The following is a 21,073-nucleotide window of genomic DNA, read 5'->3' as shown; positions in this document are numbered from 1 at the left end:
AGAACCTCCCTACCTTTGGCGCCAATGAAGGCCCAGTAGAACATCTGGACTTCTATCCCATCCTTCACCTGACAAAGATTCTAAGGCAGCCATCAGACATGTGCTTCAATGAGCAATTACAAACATGCTTGAAGCAAAGACACAGAACGTCTCTGCAAAGAAATGGAAGATATGAAGACCTGAGTGGGAATTTTAGAACTAAAAAATACACTCATTCAAATTAAAAACTCAATGAATGGAGACGTCCCTGGTGGTCCAGTGGTTAAGACTTTGCCTTTCAATGCAGGGGTGTGGGTTCAACCCCTGATTACGGAGCTATGATCCTACATGCCTCACAGACAAAAAACCAAAACATAAAACAGAAGCAATATTGCAACAAATTCAGTATAGACTTTTAAAATGGCCCACATCAAAAAAATAAATAATCATAGTAATAAAAACTCAGTGAATGGGTTCAACAGCAGAAAGGAGGGGACAGAGGAAAGAGTCAATGAACTTTAAATAGAACAAGAGAAATTACTCAATCTGAACAACAGAAATCAAGCTGGGAAAAAAAAAAGAGAACAGGGCCTCTGGGACTCGTGGGACTATAACAAAGCATCTAAGCTGTCATTGGGGTCCCAGAAAGAGAGCAGGAAAAGAAGAGGGAAGGGCTAAAAAAAATACTCAAATAATGGCTGGAAAGTTCCCACATTTGGTAGACATAAACCTGTATATTCAAGAATCTGGGCAAAAATAAACCTAAAGAAATCCACACCAAGATATCATAGTCAAACTTCTAAAAACTGAAGACATCACACTATCCTGCAATACTTTTTTCTTTTTCTTTTTTTGCACAGTGTGTCAGTTTTCACTATGTTATGCTCGAGTAGGGCTTCCCCGGTGGCTCAGATGGTAAAGAATCTGCCTGCGATGCAAGAGACCTGGGTTCGATCCTTGGGTTGGGAAGATCCCCTGGAGGAGGGCAGGCAACCCCCTCCAGTATTCTTGCCTGGAGAATCTCCATGGACAGAGGAGCCTGGCAGGTTACAGTCCATGGAGCTGCAAAGAGTCAGACACAACTGAAGTAACTTAGCAACTTAGCACGCACTCTCATGCTATAGTAACAAATGACCCCCAAATCTCAGTGGCTTATAATAATTACTTATTTCTTACTCTTGTTACACATCTGCTCAATGTATCACTTATCCCAGGGCCCAAGCTAAGGCAGAACTCTGTCTCATGTCTTTATCATACTCTCAGGACAGAGATAAAAACGCAATGGCTGAACTATGCAAGGGCTCTTAAAACTGCCGCTCAGATGTGGCGAAGTCATGTCCACTCAAAACTCATTGACCAAAGTCATACAGCCAATCTCAGTGTTTAGGTAAAGAAATGTACTCCACCCACTCTAACAGTAGGTACTGTGAACCCAGATAACAAAGTATGTGGATGCATGATCCAAATACAGGGAGGGGGAGAAGAATTGGAAGCAACAATCTAGTCCACCACAATCTGCTCACTGGGTCATAAATATTCATTTCCTTCCTGACTGCCCATCAAATACATTCATCATCTTCCCAAAATTTCCCCAAAGTCTCACCCAATTGTAGCATCAAACATTATATCCAGGATCTCGTGAGCCACCCCAGATCTTGAGTTAACTTCTCTTGGAAACCTGTGAATGAGAAATACGAATTATCTGTCCTACCCACCCCCAACACACAGTGGTGGGATGATAAAAAGAGGCAGGGAAACACACTACACATTCCCCATTTAAAACAGCAGGGCATGGGACTTCCCTGGTGGTCGAGTGGCTAAGACTCAGAGCTCCCAATGCAGGGGACCCAGGTTCAATCCCTGGTCAGGGACCTTGATCCCAGATGCTGGCACAGTCAAATAAATAAACATTTTCCAAAAAATAAAATATAGGGAGGGTGGCCCAATCCAGGTGTGTGGTAAGCAAGAAGCAGCCTTCCTGCAGCAGGGGAATAAGCAATGGGAAAATTATAAGAGATGTACCCATACCCACAATTTAACTCTTCAGAGTAAAATTTTAAAAGGCCGTATTGTTTACTGAGTGCCGTATATTCATATACGTTTGGTGTTTGGATACTTCTGAAGAACTTGACAACAAAACCTGATTGAAGAGGATTTTAAAGGAAGGCACAAGGCAACTGTTATTACTACAGAAACAATGGCTGGAGTGTGGAAGGACGGCCTCTGCCTCGCCCACACCCCACCTCCACCCCGACTGTGGCACCGCTGCACGCACTGCTATTCCAATGCATCTTTGACACTTCAGATCTGAGTGAAGCTCAGTTTTGAAGTAGTGCTCTTAAGAGTATACTCATTCCGAATGCTCGCCCACACATCACATCTTTGGAATGTTTGGGGAAAGAGTGCCAGACAAACCTGGCACACGGTCTTCTGAAGTGTGTCCGTGTTTGGCAATCAAAGGTTGTTGAGAGAAAGATGGGTTGGTTCTGGATTGTTCTTTCCAGTGTGCTTACAATACGGACAGGCAGATCATCATGGAGTACTGAATCAAAATGACTATCCTAGATGTTCCACAGTAGAGAACATGATGTTAAATGATAGTATCCTGAGGATAAAATATCATGCAATTAAAAGCAGTTTCACAGAAATTTTAATGGGCCTGAATATAAATAGACTTATAACTGTAAGCATGTATACACACACACACAGAGCCTATTCTCCCATACAAACTCTGACACATTAGAAAAATACTCCATGATTAAATGCATTAAGAATCTTTCCAAATACTTAGCAATTCAGCTCTCTTGACAAACAGTTCCTCATTATAATTCGCCCAGACAGAACATAAATTCTAAACTACTTTGAAGAGATTTCAATTTAGGAAAAAACACAATAAGCACATTTCATACAGTAAATAAACTTTATTTTTCTGTTCTGATATTGCCAACAGTCACAGATTTGCATACGATACAGTTATGTATTGGCTATTTACAATTTACAGTAGTATTTTTTCCTCTGAAAAATATAAGTACAAAAGCTAAGTAAACAATGAGGTACTGCCATTTGGATTTATCATATGTCAGAGCTTAAAGAACTAGTCTTCAGCAAATATTCAACAAATCAATCTGGATAAAATAGTCAATTAAATGCTCTAATTTATCAGAAAAAAAATCCACTAAATTTCACCTTAAAATGTATTGCACAAGTCTTTAAAAAAAAAATCACCCTAAAAATAAATAGGAAAGTCAAGCAGTTCTTTAAAAAGAGGGACAAAAAGAATGGAAGAAAGGAACATGAAGTGAGCCCATAAATCAGGTTAAGTTATTCAAAATATCTTTTAAACAACACAAAACTCTTCCCAACAACAACAACAACAAAAAATTGATAACCCCCAAAACTATCATTGTTTCTCCACTGATATAATAATCTATTTTAAAGGCAGTCTGCAATCTTTCTGAGGGCCAATGTCAGATTTTTCTTGGTCTTCGGGCTACATGAGCGGCCCTGAATACAGCTTCGTACTACCAACAGCAAATGTGCACAGTTTTCCAGGTCTGTCTAGCATTATTCTCCCACCTTCTTTAAGATGAAGGTCGCAGCCATGACTGGAAAAGAAAAAGGATGAGGAGAAAAAAGAAACAAAAAAACAAAAAAACTTTTAAAGCTAACTTTTTGGGAGATTTATTTTTTCAAGTTAAATTATATTAAAATTATATAGTCTGAAGACTGAAGTACAAATATTCTAAATATTAAATCCTGAAGGAATCTTCTAAACATTACAGTCCTTAGAATGATCTTTTTAGTCAGCAGTCCTGAAAGCAGTATTTGCATATGAAATCAGAAACTGCAGCCTTGCAGCACGTACTGAAGGCTGCCAGGTCATTATTAGAGAAAGCCAGGAGTAAGCATGCTAGCATGGGAGAAGCCTTCAAGGATGCAGGCTAGATTTAAGAGGAGAAAAGTCTTTTCCTTCTTCTCTATTGATGTTTCTATATATTACAGTTCTCCTAGGATGCTAGGCATAGCAGCAAGGGACAACTGCCTTTTGGTTTAAAAAAATTATGTATGCCTCATCTGAAATTAACAAACTTAATTTTAAAACCTTAATATGTTTATAAGACATGATGTTAAACCTTCCTAATAAGATTTCTCTAGATAAGATTCTAAAAGCCAGTGATCAAATCAAGTATGAAGTAAAAAATGCATAAAAATAAACCACCAAAGAAGATTATGTAACAGAGAGAGTCTTTCAGTTCTAGAGAAAGTACTACAGTCTTCCCGACTTTATTATAATCCACCACTCAGGATGTATTTCCAAGAGTTTACTATTTATTAATATAAAACTCATTCAACACACGTTAGTCCTAAAAATCTAGAGAAGATAAGAAAAAGATCTCCTGTGATATTTAAAACCCTTTTTCAGTTATTATTTTCAAACGTGAGCTTGCACTGTTGCAAGAAGAGAAGTTCATGTGTGATTCAATAACGTTGCACAATGTCAATGTCATGAGAGACCAAAAAAAGGCTGGGAGGACTTTTCTAGTTCAAAAGAGACCAGAAGAATATGACGACAAAATGCAATCTCCCAATGGATCCTGGAATTTTAAAAATTATGAGACATTATTTGGAAAACTGGGAAATGTGAGTATTTACTATATATTAGGTAACAGCATTGTGTTAATATTAAATTTCCAAACAGTGGCAACTGTATTGTGAGTATATAGGAAAAGGGTCCTTATTCTTGAAGATACTTAGTAAGATATTTGATTTATGTTTGGCAAGTAACTGTCAAATGCTTACAAGCACAATGTTTGCAAGCAACTGTCAAATGTCATAGAGGAGAAAAAATATATATGGAGAGAAAGCAAGAGTGAGAGTGAGAAAATCTGGCAAAACGTTAATAACTGGTAAATACAGGTGAAGGGTGTATGAGTGTTTACTTAAATTTTACAAATCTTGCTTGAAATTTTTCTAACTGAAAGTTGAGAAGACAATCAAGTTACCAATCAACAGAAATGCTACATGGTAGCATTTTGAGTGATAAATGATGCTATTTAAATGCAGTAAGGAGCATGATACAGTATTTATAATATTATAAACAAAGGTAAAGGTGAGGACTTAACTGAGTTAGATGTGGGATTTACATGACTAATGATAGCTTCAGACAATCACCAAAACAAGTTAACTGATACACATTAAAAATAAAAATGAGATTCAAATGTAGGCAGAAAGAATATTTTAACTTAAAAGGTTAAAAAAATGCTGTATATTAACATTTAAAACTTGATACTGTTAGTTGCATGTTAGTTCAATTAATAATCACAGAGAATCTTTAATTATAAGTAAGCTCTATTGACTGTGATTCAGCTTGTCACTCGTGAAAGTCATGCAAAGTTTGAGATAAAGACATACCCTAAATTTTTAGGGGGTACTAAATCATGCTAATAGCATGGATAATATGTAGAGGTGATGGGAGGGGTGTTTAAATGTGAGGACAATCAAGTGTATCCAAAATTTTAGATGCCTCCACCTCATTGTACTAACACATTAATTAGAAACAGCCACATTCTATCAAAGCAGCTGCCTAAGGGTCTCCTCAGGACAAATGTGTTATTTTGCTATACTGTATGCTCCCCTGGAGCAGGAAATGGCAACCCACTCTAGTACTCTTGCCTGGAAAACCCCATGGACGGAGAAGCCTGGTGGGCTGTAGTGCATGGGGTCGCTAAGAGTCGGACACGACTGAGCGACTTCATTTTCACCTTTCACTTTCATACACTGGAGAAGGAAATGGCACCCCACTCCAGTGTTCTTGCCTGGAGAATCCCAGGGACAGAGGAGCCTAGTGGGCTGCCATCTCTGGGGTCGCACAGAATAGGACACGACTGGAGCGAGTTAGCAGCAGCAGCAGCAGCAGCAGTGCTCATTATTTCAGACTAGCCTGACTCTAAGCAAGCTGTGTAATATTTCACATTCTGGATTTGTGAAATATATCACTCTTATCTAGAAAATGATTTTTCATTTCTCTCTTATAATCTTTATTAACTTTGAAGACCATTCTCAAGAAATAAAACACAAATAGGAATATAAAATACATAAACATTTTTGGGGGGATTTTGGGGCAAAATTTCAAACAGCAATTTTGAAACTTTCAATTGCTATTTAAAGAACTAAAATTTCCTAGAATTATATAACATTGGTGGTGGTGATTATTAATCATATATTAAAGCAAAATTAACAGAAAATCCCTGTATTAACCCATAGCATAATCATATTTTCATTAAACAAAAGAAAAAAGAATTCCAGCAAAATGGTTAGTATCATGCAATACATTTGATTTTTTGCACAAAAGACATAAGACATATTATTCTTCACTCACCACATGCTAACTAAGCACAGACTGATGGTTTACTCAGAAGATACCACTGCGAGGTGAAGTATACTACAAAGCCAGGAAGAAAAAAAGCTTATTGGGTTAGTTTTAAGACTTAACATAACACAGCGATTATATGCGTTTATGAACTTCAAAGGATTAAACTGAATGTACTTAAATTTCTCACATATCCCCAAACCAAGGAATCTATAATCGCTCCCTCCCATCCTAAATACTTATAATACTACACAATGGAGATTTTACTCGGAACTTAAAGAACACAATTATAGATGTACTTTATACTTAATTACATGTTTATATGCTAGATATAATTAAGTCATGATTATTCGATTTATAAAAAAATGTTTCATAATTCCATTCAAGCATACATTACAATTTGATTTACATAATTTTATTTTACCACCAAAAATTTGGGGAGAAATGTTGATGAACGTGAATACAGTACATCCATACATTGAATTTCCCTCCTAAAATATGTTAATTTTATCAATGAACAACTCTCTTGTAATTCAACACCATATTAGAAAATGGTTTCAGGAATGATGACCCAAACCAAAGTTTGCCTTCAAAGGGACCCAACCTCTGCAAACACAGTTTTACTGTAGCAACCTTTTGCAATAAATTCAATGTCCTATTTAACATGATCATAATCCAAGATTATTAACTGACTTCCTAGTTTGCTTTAAAACAATATCAGCATAGACAGGAATTGTTTATAAGATCTGAGCCTATTCTTAGTGTGACCAACCTTGGAACCATCATTTTATTTATCATTTATATTTAATGTGCAGTTAGTAAGAAGCAACAAAATCAAAAGACAAACTAGAAAATAATATTTGCAACACACACAACACAATAAGGCTAACATCCTATTGGAAAACTTGTGGGAGTATGCAAAATATATATATATATGTATGTTCCCTGTGTCTATGAATGTTAAGTATTGAAAAACTAAAATAACCTACGTGTCTATGGATAGGAAGTTGATGAACTCAACTGGAGGACATCCATATATCAACCAATCAAAAGAAGAAGGTAAATCAGTTTGTAATGAGGTGGAATATAAAAATAAGTGAAAAAAGCAAGCTGTTGCACACTCTCATTTCTATAAAGTCAAATACCTAAATGATAGAGGAATAAATATAATTATGTAATTATAAAGCTGGGGATGTTCACAACACCAACAGCAAACATGATCTTGTCAGGGTGGAAAGAGCTGGGAGGCTGAAGATCATCGAGGTCTCCCTTTCTAAGCAATGTTTCTGCATTGTCTGCAGTGTTTCTTTGCAATGATCACACACTATGTAATCTGAACAAAATTAAGAGGCAAAACCACTTTTAAGATAACAAATACATGGTCTACAGGTGCCGTATTTTTCACTATGCATCGGTTTTATGTGCATCTGTTTCTTGAACCCACCTTGCATGCAGCTACAGAGACCATGCAAAGTAAAACGGAAATGTCCACTGGAATGGAGAATGTTTATACCTATTGATACTGAAAAGTTCTGATGGTTTTATTAATTCAGAGGAGATTTTTTAAAAAGAATTCCAACCGAAGGGAGAGAAGTGAGAAACACTAGGTACACGACTATGCCCAGAGTAACGACTGATGGAGGATGTGACACAACACAAAGGATCAGCAAGAAAGCAAGGCAATAACAAGGTCAACAGAAGGTCGGTCTTTAAAACTGACCAGATTAGACGGGAAATGAAAACAAGCCAAACCTTATTCAATAGAATAGAAAAATTTTCTTTTAACAGAGTCAAAGGAAATAGTCATTAAGTTTGCTAGCACTCTACAAGAACCATTTTTTAAATAACAAAAGAATTTCTCAATCCCAAGAGATCATTTAGCACCTCATTTTAAAATAAACCTTCTTACCGTAATTATCCTAAATAAATAAGACTTTCTTTAAAAAAAAAAAAAAATCTGATGGTGTAAGGGCAGTCTTACTCAATCAGACAATGAGATAAGCTAAACACTTGCGTATTCACTATTGCTCCCATCCTGAAACTCAAACTACTCTGGCCATTTAAATTACCTAAACCATCACAAAATCAAGTATCAGGCACAAGATGCTAAAAACTGAGAGAAGTAAAAAGGCTGCCTTAGGAAACACAAAGCTATGTGCATCTGGCATGTGTCTTTAACTTCTGACTCCTGCATATAAGACCTTTTTTTCTCACTTGAAAGAACTTCAAAATTTACAACTGACTTAATACTTCAGAGGAAAAGAAACCTTGCAGATAGAAAAATCCAACATACACATTTTGCCAAGCAAGGCCAGAAATATGAAAAGTGTTTGTTTGCTCAAAGTCGTCCAGGGGCTGAGCTGTTGAGCACTAACTAGTTCTCCCCACAACAAAGCTGCTGACACTCGAAGGTGCGGAGACTGGAGATGGGACACGGCTGGATCAGGTATCTTTCCCATAAAGACTTGACTGTTGTACTGAGTGAGGTCTTTCATGATTTATCTTGAACATTATTAGATTACCTTTCCAAGTCTCATTTTCTAGGAAAGACTAGTCCTACTCATTGCTACATGGTGGCTAAGGAACCAGCCCCACCAGCCCCACCAGCCCCACCAGTCCCCCCATCATCACAAAACTCCAGCTGAGGCAGTAAACATACTTTGGTTCTTCAACAATCCTAGCAAGATAATGTTAGTTTTGTGAAGAAACAAAGACTCTGTGAAGAAACAAGTCTCAGAGATTCTGAGACTTGTCAAATGAAGGATTAGAATTCCTTCTCTCCACATTGTGATCCTTAAGTAAACAGACTTTAATTATGCTCAGCAATGTAATCTTACTTAACAGATAATAGTTTCTCATCTACAAAGTATGTTCTTGAAATTAGGTTAAACTCTGAAACCACTTATTAAATAATAACTGTTGAATTCTGTAGTGGGGTTTCTCAAAGACTATAAAAGTCACTGAGGGGAAGGGAGATACATATGGTACAGAGGTGCTGTACTGAAAAATACCCTACGAGCAGTCAGGGACAGTTTTTGATCCATGCCAGAAAGCAAACTTATAATCATTAGGATTATAAAGCAAAGGTTTTATTTAGACAGTATCCCTCCCCTAGTATCTGTTAAATAATGCCAACGCTGATGTGGCCCACACTGTCAGCACAAAGTGCAATGCACCATCTCTCAAGCGCCCCAATTACTAACAGACAGAGGAGAGAGCTCTGCAATGTGGTGGGGTTTGCTTGGCTTACTTATACCAGCTTTGCAGCCCTGAAATTTAAAATAACAAAGCAGTCAACACTGCTGATTTTAATAGAGAGGAAACTGTAGCTGTGGTTACAACAAATTGCATAAATGGCCCATCTGGAACATACATTTAAATTAAAGCTAAGGTGACTAAGTAACTTTAAAATGATTTAAAAACCTTCTAAAAAGCTTTGCTTTCTACACATTTAGATGTCTTTCTACTGGATACTTCTACAGAAAAAGAGGAGTCATCATTCATAGCAGTGTTTCACTCTCATCAGGTACAGCTCATCAGTGTATGAAGTTAGTTGTGATTTCTTTAAGAGGTTTGTTCAAAAACAATGATTCCCATCATTCATTTATGAATGACAATGACCTTAAAGCCAATGTGACTTAGGCTTCCACTTTCTCCATATAATCTTAATTTTCCATCAAATAAGGAAACAATCATAAATGACTCTATCAAGTACCAAAAATCTCTTTATATTGATCAAATTGATGTATACATAATCTGAGATCTCCCTCACTTCATGCTTACTATAACATTTCAAATTTCCTAAGCATCTGGTTTTATAACTTGAATTATATTACATAACCATGTCTTTTATTCATGTATGAATGAACGGATGCTTTTCCCTCTGCCTAAAATGAAAGATTCCAAAAGGTCAACAACCATACCTTCCAAGTCTTCAATTTTCCTATATTCGCCATAACAAGCATCAATAGAAGAGTCAACTGAACTCATTTATTAAGCAAAAGATTTAACTTATATGCAGAGTACATCATGAGAAACGGTGGGCTGGAAGAAGCACAAGCTGGAATCAAGATTGCTGGGAGAAATATCAATAACCTCAGATATGCAGATGATACCACCCTTATGGCAGAAAGTGAAGAGGAACTAAAAAGCCTCTTGATGAAAGTGAAAGAGGAGAGTGAAAAAGTTGGCTTAAAACTCAACATTCAGAAAACAAAGATCATGGCATCCGGTCCCATCACTTCATGAGAAATAGATGGGCAAACAGTGGAAACAGTGTCAGACTTTATTTTGGGGGGCTCCAAAATCACTGCAGATGGTGACTGCAGCCATGAAATTAAAAGACGCTTACTCCTTGGAAGGAAAGTTATGACCAACCTAGATAGCATATTCAAAAGCAGAGACATTACTTTGCCAACAAAGGTTCGTCTAGTCAAGGATATGGTTTTTCCTGTGGTCATGTATGGATGTGAGAGTTGGACCGTGAAGAAGGCTGAGCGCCAAAGAATTGATGCTTTTGAACTGTGGTGTTGGAGAAGACTCTGGAGAGTCCCTTGGACTTCAAGGAGATCCAACCAGTCCATTCTGAAGGAGATCAGCCCTGGGATCTCTTTGGAAGGAATGATGCTAAAGCTGAAACTCCAGTACCTTGGCCACCTCATGCGAAGAGTTGACTCATTGGAAAAGACTCTGATGCTGGGAGGGATTGGGGGCAGGAGGAGAAGGGGACGACAGAGGATGAGATGGCTGGATGGCATCACTGACTCAATGGACGTGAGTCTGAGTGAACTCTGGGAGTTGGTGATAGACAGAGAGGCCTGGCGTGCTGAGATTCATGGGGTCGCAAAGAGTCAGACACGACTGAGCAACTGAATTGAACTGAATGATGGATGAGACTGCTTAAAATAGTAGTGGAAGTCTGGGGCTTTCTTTCTGAGCAGGTCAGCCTCTGGGATAAGTAATTAGAAAGGATCAGTCACCAATTCATCCCTATCTAGAATGAATACCACTTTATTCATGAATAAACAATGTAAAGTTTTGCAAAGGTTGCTTTTCAGTTAAACTCAAGAAAGAAAGAAACTTTTCCATCTGTCTTCAAAGGTTTTTTGTGTTTTTTAAAATTTTATTTATTTATTTTAATTGGAGGCTAATTACTTTACAATATTGTAGTGGTTTTTGCCACACATTGACATGAATCAGCCATGGGTGTACATGTGTTCCCATTTTACATGATTCATTATTTACATGTAATCTATTCGAATAGTTTCTTTCAAGGCAAAACAATCTAAGGCTGCATGTGGGGGACCGGCCGGGCCGGGGGGGCCGGGGGTACCGGTACAGGATGAGGGCGAATGTCCTACCACATTGCCAAAGCAGTGACTTAGGACAAGCCTATACTATATTCCAAATCCTGACAAACTGCAGCCTAACAGTGAGAGGAGAGGTTGGCCATACCTCATCATCAAGTAGCGGCTACAGGAGAATGAACGAAGATTAAAAAAAAAAAAACTTTCTATTTACTTCATTTTAAAATATTTTCTTAAATATCTGGACCATAATGACAGAATCATGTCAACAGGCTCAAACTGCATTGGAGATTTTGTTTTCATAAAGACAATTGTTTTACTCAGTGAAGAGGAAAACCACTCTGAGTGAACTACAGGTTACAGAATTGGATGTTTGCTAGAATTTAAAACAACATTCTCTCTAGTGATGAAGGGCATACATTGTAGTTACCTACTTCTCTATCAAAAATACCTATAACCAGAGCTAACTACAGAGGTATGACAATATTTTTCAGACCACTAGATACCAGGGAGAAATGTTTTAAGGAAAAAAAAAAAAACATAATTAAAGGCTAGCCAGAATAGCTGCAGTTGCCCCAGAAAATATATACAGATAACACAATATACAATGGAGTTGGGCCTAAAGTCAGGGACGCTGGATGACTTTAAAGGACGCCAGGAAGATGTCAGAGTACGCATTGGGTCAAAGAAAAGGAGCATCACAGGGGGCTGATAAGTGCCAAGGGGGTTAGCCTGTAGGATAAAAGCCTTCCATCCAGGCCATCTCGGGGTTTTTGGTTGAGTTCCACAGGTTAGAACCAGAAGAGACTTGCGACCCCAACAGAAAGGGCTATTTGGGCTCATGATAAGCCAGAATTTGTTTAAGAAACACACACAGTCAGTAGAGATAAGATGTTATTCTTTGAGATGTAACTACTTATTGACTTAGTCCTTCTTACTGGAGACACTCAGATGTGGGCTAACGCACCACTAAAGAGCAGATCTTTGCTTGCTTTAAATAGGAGAGTAAAAGAGGAGCAGTAGTCATCACAAAAGAGGTAAAGAAAGTGCAGGGCAGATGTGCAAGTCCTGCAGGCTACTAGCAAGACAAGACAAGACAGAAGAAAGAGAAAGTTAGGGGTCAGACAGGAAACATCAGAGTTCATACTCTGCTTAGAATGGATCTTATTCTGGTATTGGTGCAGGACAAAAAGAAGTTAGGCAAGGGGAATTTTGTATAATTTATGAAGTGTGTATTTGTTTCATTTCAATCATAGCTGACTTCGCACAAAAATTTCCCAATAATTCAGTTATCTATTGATATTTTCCCTTGTAGGGTACAGGCCAAAAGCTAAAAAATGCTTTTCTTTCACTCAGAATTATTATATTTGGAAATAAATTGAAATAGATTTAGGAACTATAATCTACCAAACACCTACATCATGATATAATTTGGTTTAAAAAAACTATTACTCAACATACCAGAACAAATGCCTTTTCTGTCCTTCCCAGAAAGAGCCCAAGTTCCAGAAATTTCATACAGCTCGTGTAAGTGTCAACTTCATATACATTATTAAATAAGATTGTTCTTTCCTTGAGGGCATGCATTCAGATTTGCCCTCAGTTTAATATTCATAATGTAGTTTCATTTTTCAGGCTATACTACAATAAAGATGAAAACTTTTAAACTGCTCTTACCAACTCAGTCTTTGTAAATGAGACAGAATGTAAACAGACAAGATAAAGTCGTCTTCTATCAGTAGCCTATACTTAAAGCTTACCATGAGTCGAGCATCTTCTCGTTCCAAAATTTTCTGCGTCTGATCATCAGGGAACTTCAGTACAGTGGTTATAACCTTTGCCATGGTCTACAAGAAAGACAGGAGACAGTCACTAGGCAGCCGAGCAGATGGCTCTCACCCCATTCTGACATGTCCTGCCAGTGGGATTCTTTAGTGCTCTCAATGGAAGCCACGACCAAAGAAGTATGATGTGAAGGTATCGGTCAAGGAAATAACAGTCAATTACAGAATTTCAATTTGAAAGGACCCCTCACAATGCCTGGGTTGATATTATTTTAAGAAGATGTATTCACAATAGCATGAAGCTATATAAAGTTCTAATGTTCTTGGCCCTTTGTCTTATTAAAATGAAACTTTATTACTCATTCATTTTATAAGGCTTTTATTTGTAGAAATCTATCTAATAAGTGATGTATTGCCAAAACATATGCTCTAAATAATCAGAATTAGATACTCCCAAGTTCCGCTTGAACTAAATCACATCATATATCTCATAAACATGGGCTACTGCATGAACATGAACATGCTTATAGGTATTTTTTTAAGACATGCAGCACATCAGCCTAATAGAAATACAAATTACATTTTAAATAAACACAAGATGTTTTGTTTGGTAGAAAACAGGATGAATCAAAACATTACACATGGTGGCTTGCAAAACAAGATCATAAACTGTGCAGATCTAAATAAATATACCGTAAGCCAGACTGTCACCCATAAGCTCGTGGAAAATTCTCCTCAAAGGCTGAAATTCCCTATTTTGTATCAAGATGAGATGGTTTGAGGGAGACAGAGAGGAAAGAAGATACCACTTATGAAATAAGTAGGATAACAAGGTCAGCGCTCACATACAAATTCAGGTACTAATGCTCTGTTGAGGATGAGGAGCAGTGCTCCTTACTGTAGGGCTACAGAGGACAGGGAGGCTCACCCAGGAAACTGACTCTTAACATTCTGTGTTCATAGTTACGTGACTGTGCATGTGTTCTGGGCAGACTGCAGGGAGGGAGGAAAGTGTGACTGCAGAAGGTCACGGAGCAAAAGATGACATAATACAGTTAACCAAAATTTTAGGAACACACAGCATTAGGAGAAAAGCATAATTATTTCCAGGAAGAATGGAGATGTTAGAAAAGAACTAACATTTTTTAAATTCCTATTATGTGTTAAACCTAGGCAAGGCACTTCATGTATTTCTAATACTTATTTCAACTAACAGATCAACTAACACTATTCTTCAACCCCAAACCCCAAACCATAAAGAGCAAGATTTTAGTGTCTGACTCTCCTTCCTTTATCTATGCCTCTGCCAGCTTGGGAGAAGGCAATGGCACCCCACTCCAGTACTCTTGCCTGGAAAATCCCATGGACAGAGGAGCCTGATGGGCTGCAGTCCATGGGGTCGCCAAGAGTCGGACACGACTGAGCGACTTCCCTTTCACTTTTCACTTTCATGCATTGGAGAAGGAAATCCCAGGGATGGGGTAGCCTGGTGGGCTGCCGTCTATGGGGTCGCACAGAGTCGGACACGACTGAAGCGACTTAGCAGCAGCAGCAGCTGCCAGCCTGATGATCAAAAAAAACCTTTAATACAACTTAGTTCCTGGAGAATACCAAAGGCATTTTACAAAAATCCTCACCCTTTAAACTGTATTGCCTAGATAGAATAGAATCTTCTGTGCTAAACTGAAGTCTAGAAACCAAGCATATATGTGGCATGAAATGGCAAGAGAAATAAGCAGTAGTAACTGTTTCAATATTCTTTTTATTAACACTCTGTAAATTTAGCTTATCAAGTTCAAAAAACCCGAAAGTCCATTTATACCCATTATGAAACCATATATATTATACACTTATGCACAAACATGTAAAAAAAAAAAAAGAAAAAAAAAATAACTGTGGCTAGTTGCCTCATCACACTTCTAAAAACATTAAATGGGAAACCCACCTCTAAACTCATCAGCGATGCTGAATTTGCAGCTTGTTACCCAGTAAAGACTTACAGCTCTTCCCTGGCTTTAATGGAAAGCCCAGGTTCTCTGCCATACCATGGGAAAGAAATCAGCCTGTCTACTCTACATACAATATCCTCAGGCCCTGGGAAGTAAGGAAAAGTTCAAATGAGCCACCTGGTTTAGAAGTGGCCTCTCCTACCAGGTTTTCCTTAGGGAGAGAATTCAATAAAGGATAGAATGAGAAACACTTTCTATTGAAAAGGAGAACAGGCTGAATTTAAGTACCAAAAATAGCATGAAGGATCAAAATCCAAGGGAAAAAAGTGCCAGGACAGAAGAAAGACCGGAGTTTACTTAACTTCATACTGTAAGAATGTGTATCACACATGTGGTCTTTAAAAAATCATCTGCCTCATAAAGTAAGGAACAATATGTGCAAAAGCAGATGAAGAAAGACAGGTGGGATGACATACAGATCCTGCTGGACAAGAAACAACGGCAGATGATGACCAAATCACAAAGGCCATTAATGTATTCTGGCTCATCCTAAAACCACAGCCTGGTCTCCATTTCAAAATCTTTGTTAATATACAGGAACTGGGCAAATCAACAAAAGAAATGTCTAAAAACAGACATCACGTCTACCCTTGAGTGTGTCGACCCTTGCTTGAAAATTTTCAGGGCCACTCTCCAATAACCTACAGGTAGAATTCTGAAACACTCCAGGCCGTCTACACCCGACAGCCCTAAGCAGAGTCACTTCCACATCACAGAGGCAGTACTTTAGTTGGAGCAGCCTCCCTGTCATTCCAAAGCCCACACTTACTTTCCTGTCTAGGACATTCTGTCTCGGCTTTCCTCCTCTCTGAGCTCATCTATCAAAATTTATGCCCCCTGGTAAAGGCCTGTATACACACCTCCTTCTCCATGATGCCCTTGACCTCCCCACAAGTAAATATGGGGGTGCTGCTTTTCAGAGCCCTTGCTACACTCTGTATCACACTGTGCCTAGTGAGAACAGCTCCACCTTCCCACTATATGGTAAACAGCTTAAAAGTAGGGATGATATCCATTTTCATCTCCAGATTCATCATGGAGATAAACATCAGGCCACATACAGTAAGTGTTCAATAAATATGCAATAAATTAAACTGAGTATCTACTACAATTTTCAATATTGACTTATAAAATGTGATGGCAGAATGAAAGACTACTCATTCTTAGTAACCAGGAAAGCACACTGAATGCTGAAGATACAGCTCACACAGAGCCTCCTCAGCAGAGATGCCTAGCTGCCTGGGCTTCAAAAACGGACCTTATAATATAAGCTGTCTCCCGAGTCACAGCCCAGGATAACTGCAGAGCTCCGAAAGCACAGGCCCCACCCCAGAAGGTAACTCCTGCTGGGCTGGGCCTTTCTTTAGGAGTCAGACTCTGAAAGGATCTCACCCCATACATGATTGCAACCTCCAGGACACACAGGCTGAGGCAGTCACACTCTCATTTCATAGATTGAGAAAAGGCTAAATAGCTAATTTAGCAACAACTCTGGGATCATAGCTTTAGACTCACAAATACACCAAAGGAGTTAAACCTCTGAGAGGCTATTTTTCCTAAAGAAATGCTTTTCTCCCTTCCCTGCAATAACAAGGTAACTTTACCTAAGCCACCTCAAATACAGGCTGCTATCCAACAAGGGCATAGTAACAGAAAGTTACATTTCATTAGCTTTGTTTTTTAAAGATAAGGAGAAAATTCAGTTTTAGCTATCCTTTGAATTAAAAAAAAAAGTTCTTAAGAAAAAAAGGCACTGAATTACTGTGAATTAATATATCCATCTTATGATGCACATTCAGGATCACACTGGATATTTCTTTAACTTGAACTATCTCATACACTGAAATTAGATTTGTTGTATCAAGGATTCAAATGATCTCTAGCCCTGTAATTCCTGATGTTTAGCAGAATCTAAAACCTATAAATTCTTAATATTCTCTTAAGAGATTTTTTAATGCCCTTATTTTTAGGTCTTATTTGCCAAAACAACCCCTGAACTGTCTTAATTCCTGAATTTAGCACTTAGTAACTCCCACAAACCCATAAATTAAAACACTGACTGACTGTTTCTTAGAAAATGCATTATCCCATTCTCAGCAAACATATAAGGACAATGTAAAAATTGATGAAGGTAAAAAGTTGAAACAGTATCAAAAACAGAAACTGCTTCAAATGAAAAATTTTGTTTTAAGAAAGGCTCAGAATTTTCCTAAGTATATTTAATTAAAGATGTATTTACAAAATGTCCAATATAAGGCTTTTAAAAACACTGCAGGGATACAAATAACAATAAGACTAAACTCCACTCTATAAGGGACCTTATAGCAAATTTAACATCCTAGAAAACAAATTAACCAAGCATTATTACCTATACAGTGGGGTCATTTTTAAATGATCAATACTCTATATGTACAAGAAAAACTTTCTTACACTGACCAAAGTACAATATTTCTAAATACCCCTACATAGTCATTCTTAATTAGGACCATTTCCAATACTATCCACACTACAAGTCTCCATGAAAATGAAATTTCATCTCCTAATCTTAAGATCTGAAGTCAAAAACAGCCACATGCTTCACAAAGTATTAAGTCAAAGAAATTTTTATCTTTATTATTTAGCATCAACAATCAGTATTTTTAAATTAATATTTTATAAATGTAACAAATATAAGCAAGATTTGCCAACTCACTTTTGCAAACTCAGAGCAATAACACAATTACCTATTGCCTACTATCAGCATATATGGTCTGCTAGCAGTAAACACACAACATCAATACATTTATTAAAAATGGGATACATTTCCTTCTAAATTAAACCATATGACAAATCACCAGACACGATTTATACCTTAGTCTCACGACCCATCATATACTCAAAAAGCACTTTGCGCAAATACTCAAACTCCGTAGGTTCTCCAAAGAGTGAGACATCAGTATGGTACAAATTGCCACCTGTCAAACAAACAAACAGATTAAACTGTAAAGAGAAAACCAGATAAGCTACTTAGCACTTAGAAAACGATAAACTAAAACACAAAGTAACAAATAGAGAGGCTTTACTCTTGTATCAACTGTATTGTATTAGATTGCATTATGATATGTATATACATTGTATACTATAATGTATATAGCATTCCAACTGGTATTTTTCCTTTAGAAGAGAAAACAAGTATTATTGCAGCGGTTTTATTTCTCACATCTTCCCCCTCCTCCACGCCTTGCCCTTCTTCTGCTTCATCTTTCTGGCATAACAATTTAAAAAGACGAGGCCTAGGGAAGACGAAGATTCCTTAAAACTAGTATTTCTCTCCCAAATACTATGTCGTTGGCTTCAGATAGTCTATGGTGACTAAAATGAACAATTATTTTTATTTTGTTAAGGAGTTCAGTAGCTCGTCAGAACTGGACATGGAACAACAGACTGGTTCCAAATAGGAAAAGGAGTTCGTCAAGGCTGTATACTGTCTCCCTGCTTATTTAACTTATATGCAGAGTACATCATGAGAAATGCTGGAAGAAACACAAGCTGGAATCAAGATCGTCGGGAGAAATATCAATAACCTCAGATATGCAGATGACACCACCCTTATGGCAGAAAGTGAAGAGGAACTAAAAAGCCTCTTGATGAAGTGAAAGAGGAGAGTGAAAAAGTTGGCTTAAAGCTCAACATTCAGAAAACGAAGATCATAGCATCCGGTCCCATCACATCATGAGAAATAGATGGGGAAACAGTGGAAACAGTGCCAGACTTTATTTTGGGGGGCTCCAAAATCACTGCAGATGGTGACTGCAGCCATGAAATTAAAAGACACTTACTCCTTGGAAGGAAAGTTATGACCAACCTAGATAGCATATTCAAAAGCAGAGACATTACTTTGCCAACAAAGGTCTGTCTAGTCAAGGCTATGTTTTTTCCTGTGGTCATGTATGGATGTGAGAGTTGGACTGTGAAGAAAGCTGAGCGCCAAAGAATTGATGCTTTTGAACTGTGGTGTTGGAGAAGACTCTGGAGAGCCCCTTGGACTGCAAGGAGATGCAACCAGTCCATTCTGAAGGAGATCAGCCCTGGGATTTCTTCGGAAGGAATGATGCTAAAGCTGAAACTCCAGTACTTTGGCCACCTCATGCGAAGAGTTGACTCATTGGAAAAGACTCTGATGCTGGCAGGGATTGGGGGCAGGAGGAGAAGGGGACGACAGAGGATGAGATGGCTGGATGGCATCACTGACTCGATGGACATGAGTGTGAGTGAACTCCGGGAGTTGGTGATGGACAGGGAGGCCTGGCGTGCTGCAATTCATGGGGTCACAAAGAGTCGGACACGACTGAGCGACTGAACTGAACTGAAACCTAAAAGCACTGAAGTTTAAATCAAGTTTTCTGAACTGTTTTGAAACATAAGGTAGATAAAATAACTTAAATGCATTAAGTAGTAATGCCATTTTAGTGGTTTTCAAATACTTTGATTCAATATCTTAAAGACTGTCACAAAATATATAGTTCATCTATTAGATCAAGCTCCATTTCAATTTAAAAATAAAGAATAAATACAGTTCAAGTATATGAAACTGTAATATGAAAAACTTTCATCTGAATAAATTCATAATTCTGTGTTATGTGAAGTCTAAACTCGCATTCACTTCCAGTACAATGGCACACTAGGCAATCTGAAAAGCCTTCTGCACTAAGAACTATCTAAAAGCATAGCAAAGAGATTAATGTGCAAATTCAACCAGATTGCTAGGACTGTTGACAGGAATAAGTGAACTGATAGACAAACTGTTTTATAACAGTGCCTAACACCTACTACTATATGTGTGTCAGTTATTAAAAAACTGTACATATGTGTTCATTTTACAATTTAAAACTGATAAAAAATGAAAGTATGAAATCCTTAAGTTGAAACTAAAAAAAAAAAGAATCAATACTATATTCTTTATGTATTGCTGGGCACCAATTTAGCAGTTCTATGCTAAGAATCACACATGTTGACTTAGCTATGGAAAACAGTCTTTGAAGCAAGAGTCTTCTCTGCAATGAGCCACAGGAAACATCCATGTTGGTTTTCTCTTCTTTTTGAAGTGTGTTTTGGAAAGAATCTAAAGCAAGTCCTTGTTTAATTAAAAACTGTATAATATCTTATGCTATTTCATAACAATAAGTAAGAGCTTTCAAAAACACAAAAGAATGTGAAATGGCTTAGATTCATGCCTGACTGCCTTACAGGAAAAAGCAGAAAGCTTTACAAAACATTTAGCAAAATAAAACTATTCTTAATACAGTGAGGCTGTGCAACTGAGAATGGGAAATTGTTACAAGATTATTCAAAGTCATGACCATCTCAAGGGAACAACTACATAAAGACTCAAGCTCATCTTCAGAATTCTTTGTAAGCAGCATACATAATTTAAGACAAGAATACTTCTAAATCATCCTTCGCCACTTTGAAGTAAGTTATTTTTATGAAATTCTTTTATCCTTAAATCCTGGTTTAAATATAGCAATTAGTATTACTGTAATTAGTAAAAACAAAACCAAACCAGAAGCATTTAAACTATGTAACTCTGTGTTTATATGGGTACATGCAGTAGAAATTATGAATGTTTGCATATACACAGAAGAG

The 21,073-nt window shown here is 37.5% G+C and overlaps 1 protein-coding gene across 13 annotated transcripts in view; it reads right to left on the bottom strand.

Annotated features, from left to right (window-relative positions):
• Window positions 1-21,073, bottom strand: part of GOLGA4 (golgin A4) — a 122,184-nt gene that overhangs the window by 11,454 nt on the left and 89,657 nt on the right. For 7 of the 13 annotated variants that reach the window (XM_044934123.1, XM_044934120.1, XM_044934124.1 and 4 more), the window contains 5 exons: window positions 18,299-18,402; window positions 13,416-13,502; window positions 2,395-2,540; window positions 1,583-1,657; window positions 14-152 (listed from right to left, as the gene is read on the bottom strand). In XM_044934123.1, the coding sequence (XP_044790058.1) occupies window positions 65-152; window positions 1,583-1,657; window positions 2,395-2,540; window positions 13,416-13,502; window positions 18,299-18,402 (500 nt within the window). In that variant the 3' untranslated portion in view covers window positions 14-64. The other 6 variants (XM_044934129.1, XM_044934132.1, XM_044934121.1 and 3 more) reach the window with 5 other exon arrangements.

This window comes from Bubalus bubalis, chromosome 21, assembly GCF_019923935.1.
Source record: "Bubalus bubalis isolate 160015118507 breed Murrah chromosome 21, NDDB_SH_1, whole genome shotgun sequence".
Classification (NCBI taxonomy): domain Eukaryota; kingdom Metazoa; phylum Chordata; class Mammalia; order Artiodactyla; family Bovidae; genus Bubalus; species Bubalus bubalis.
This window is presented reverse-complemented; position numbering and strand designations above follow the sequence as displayed.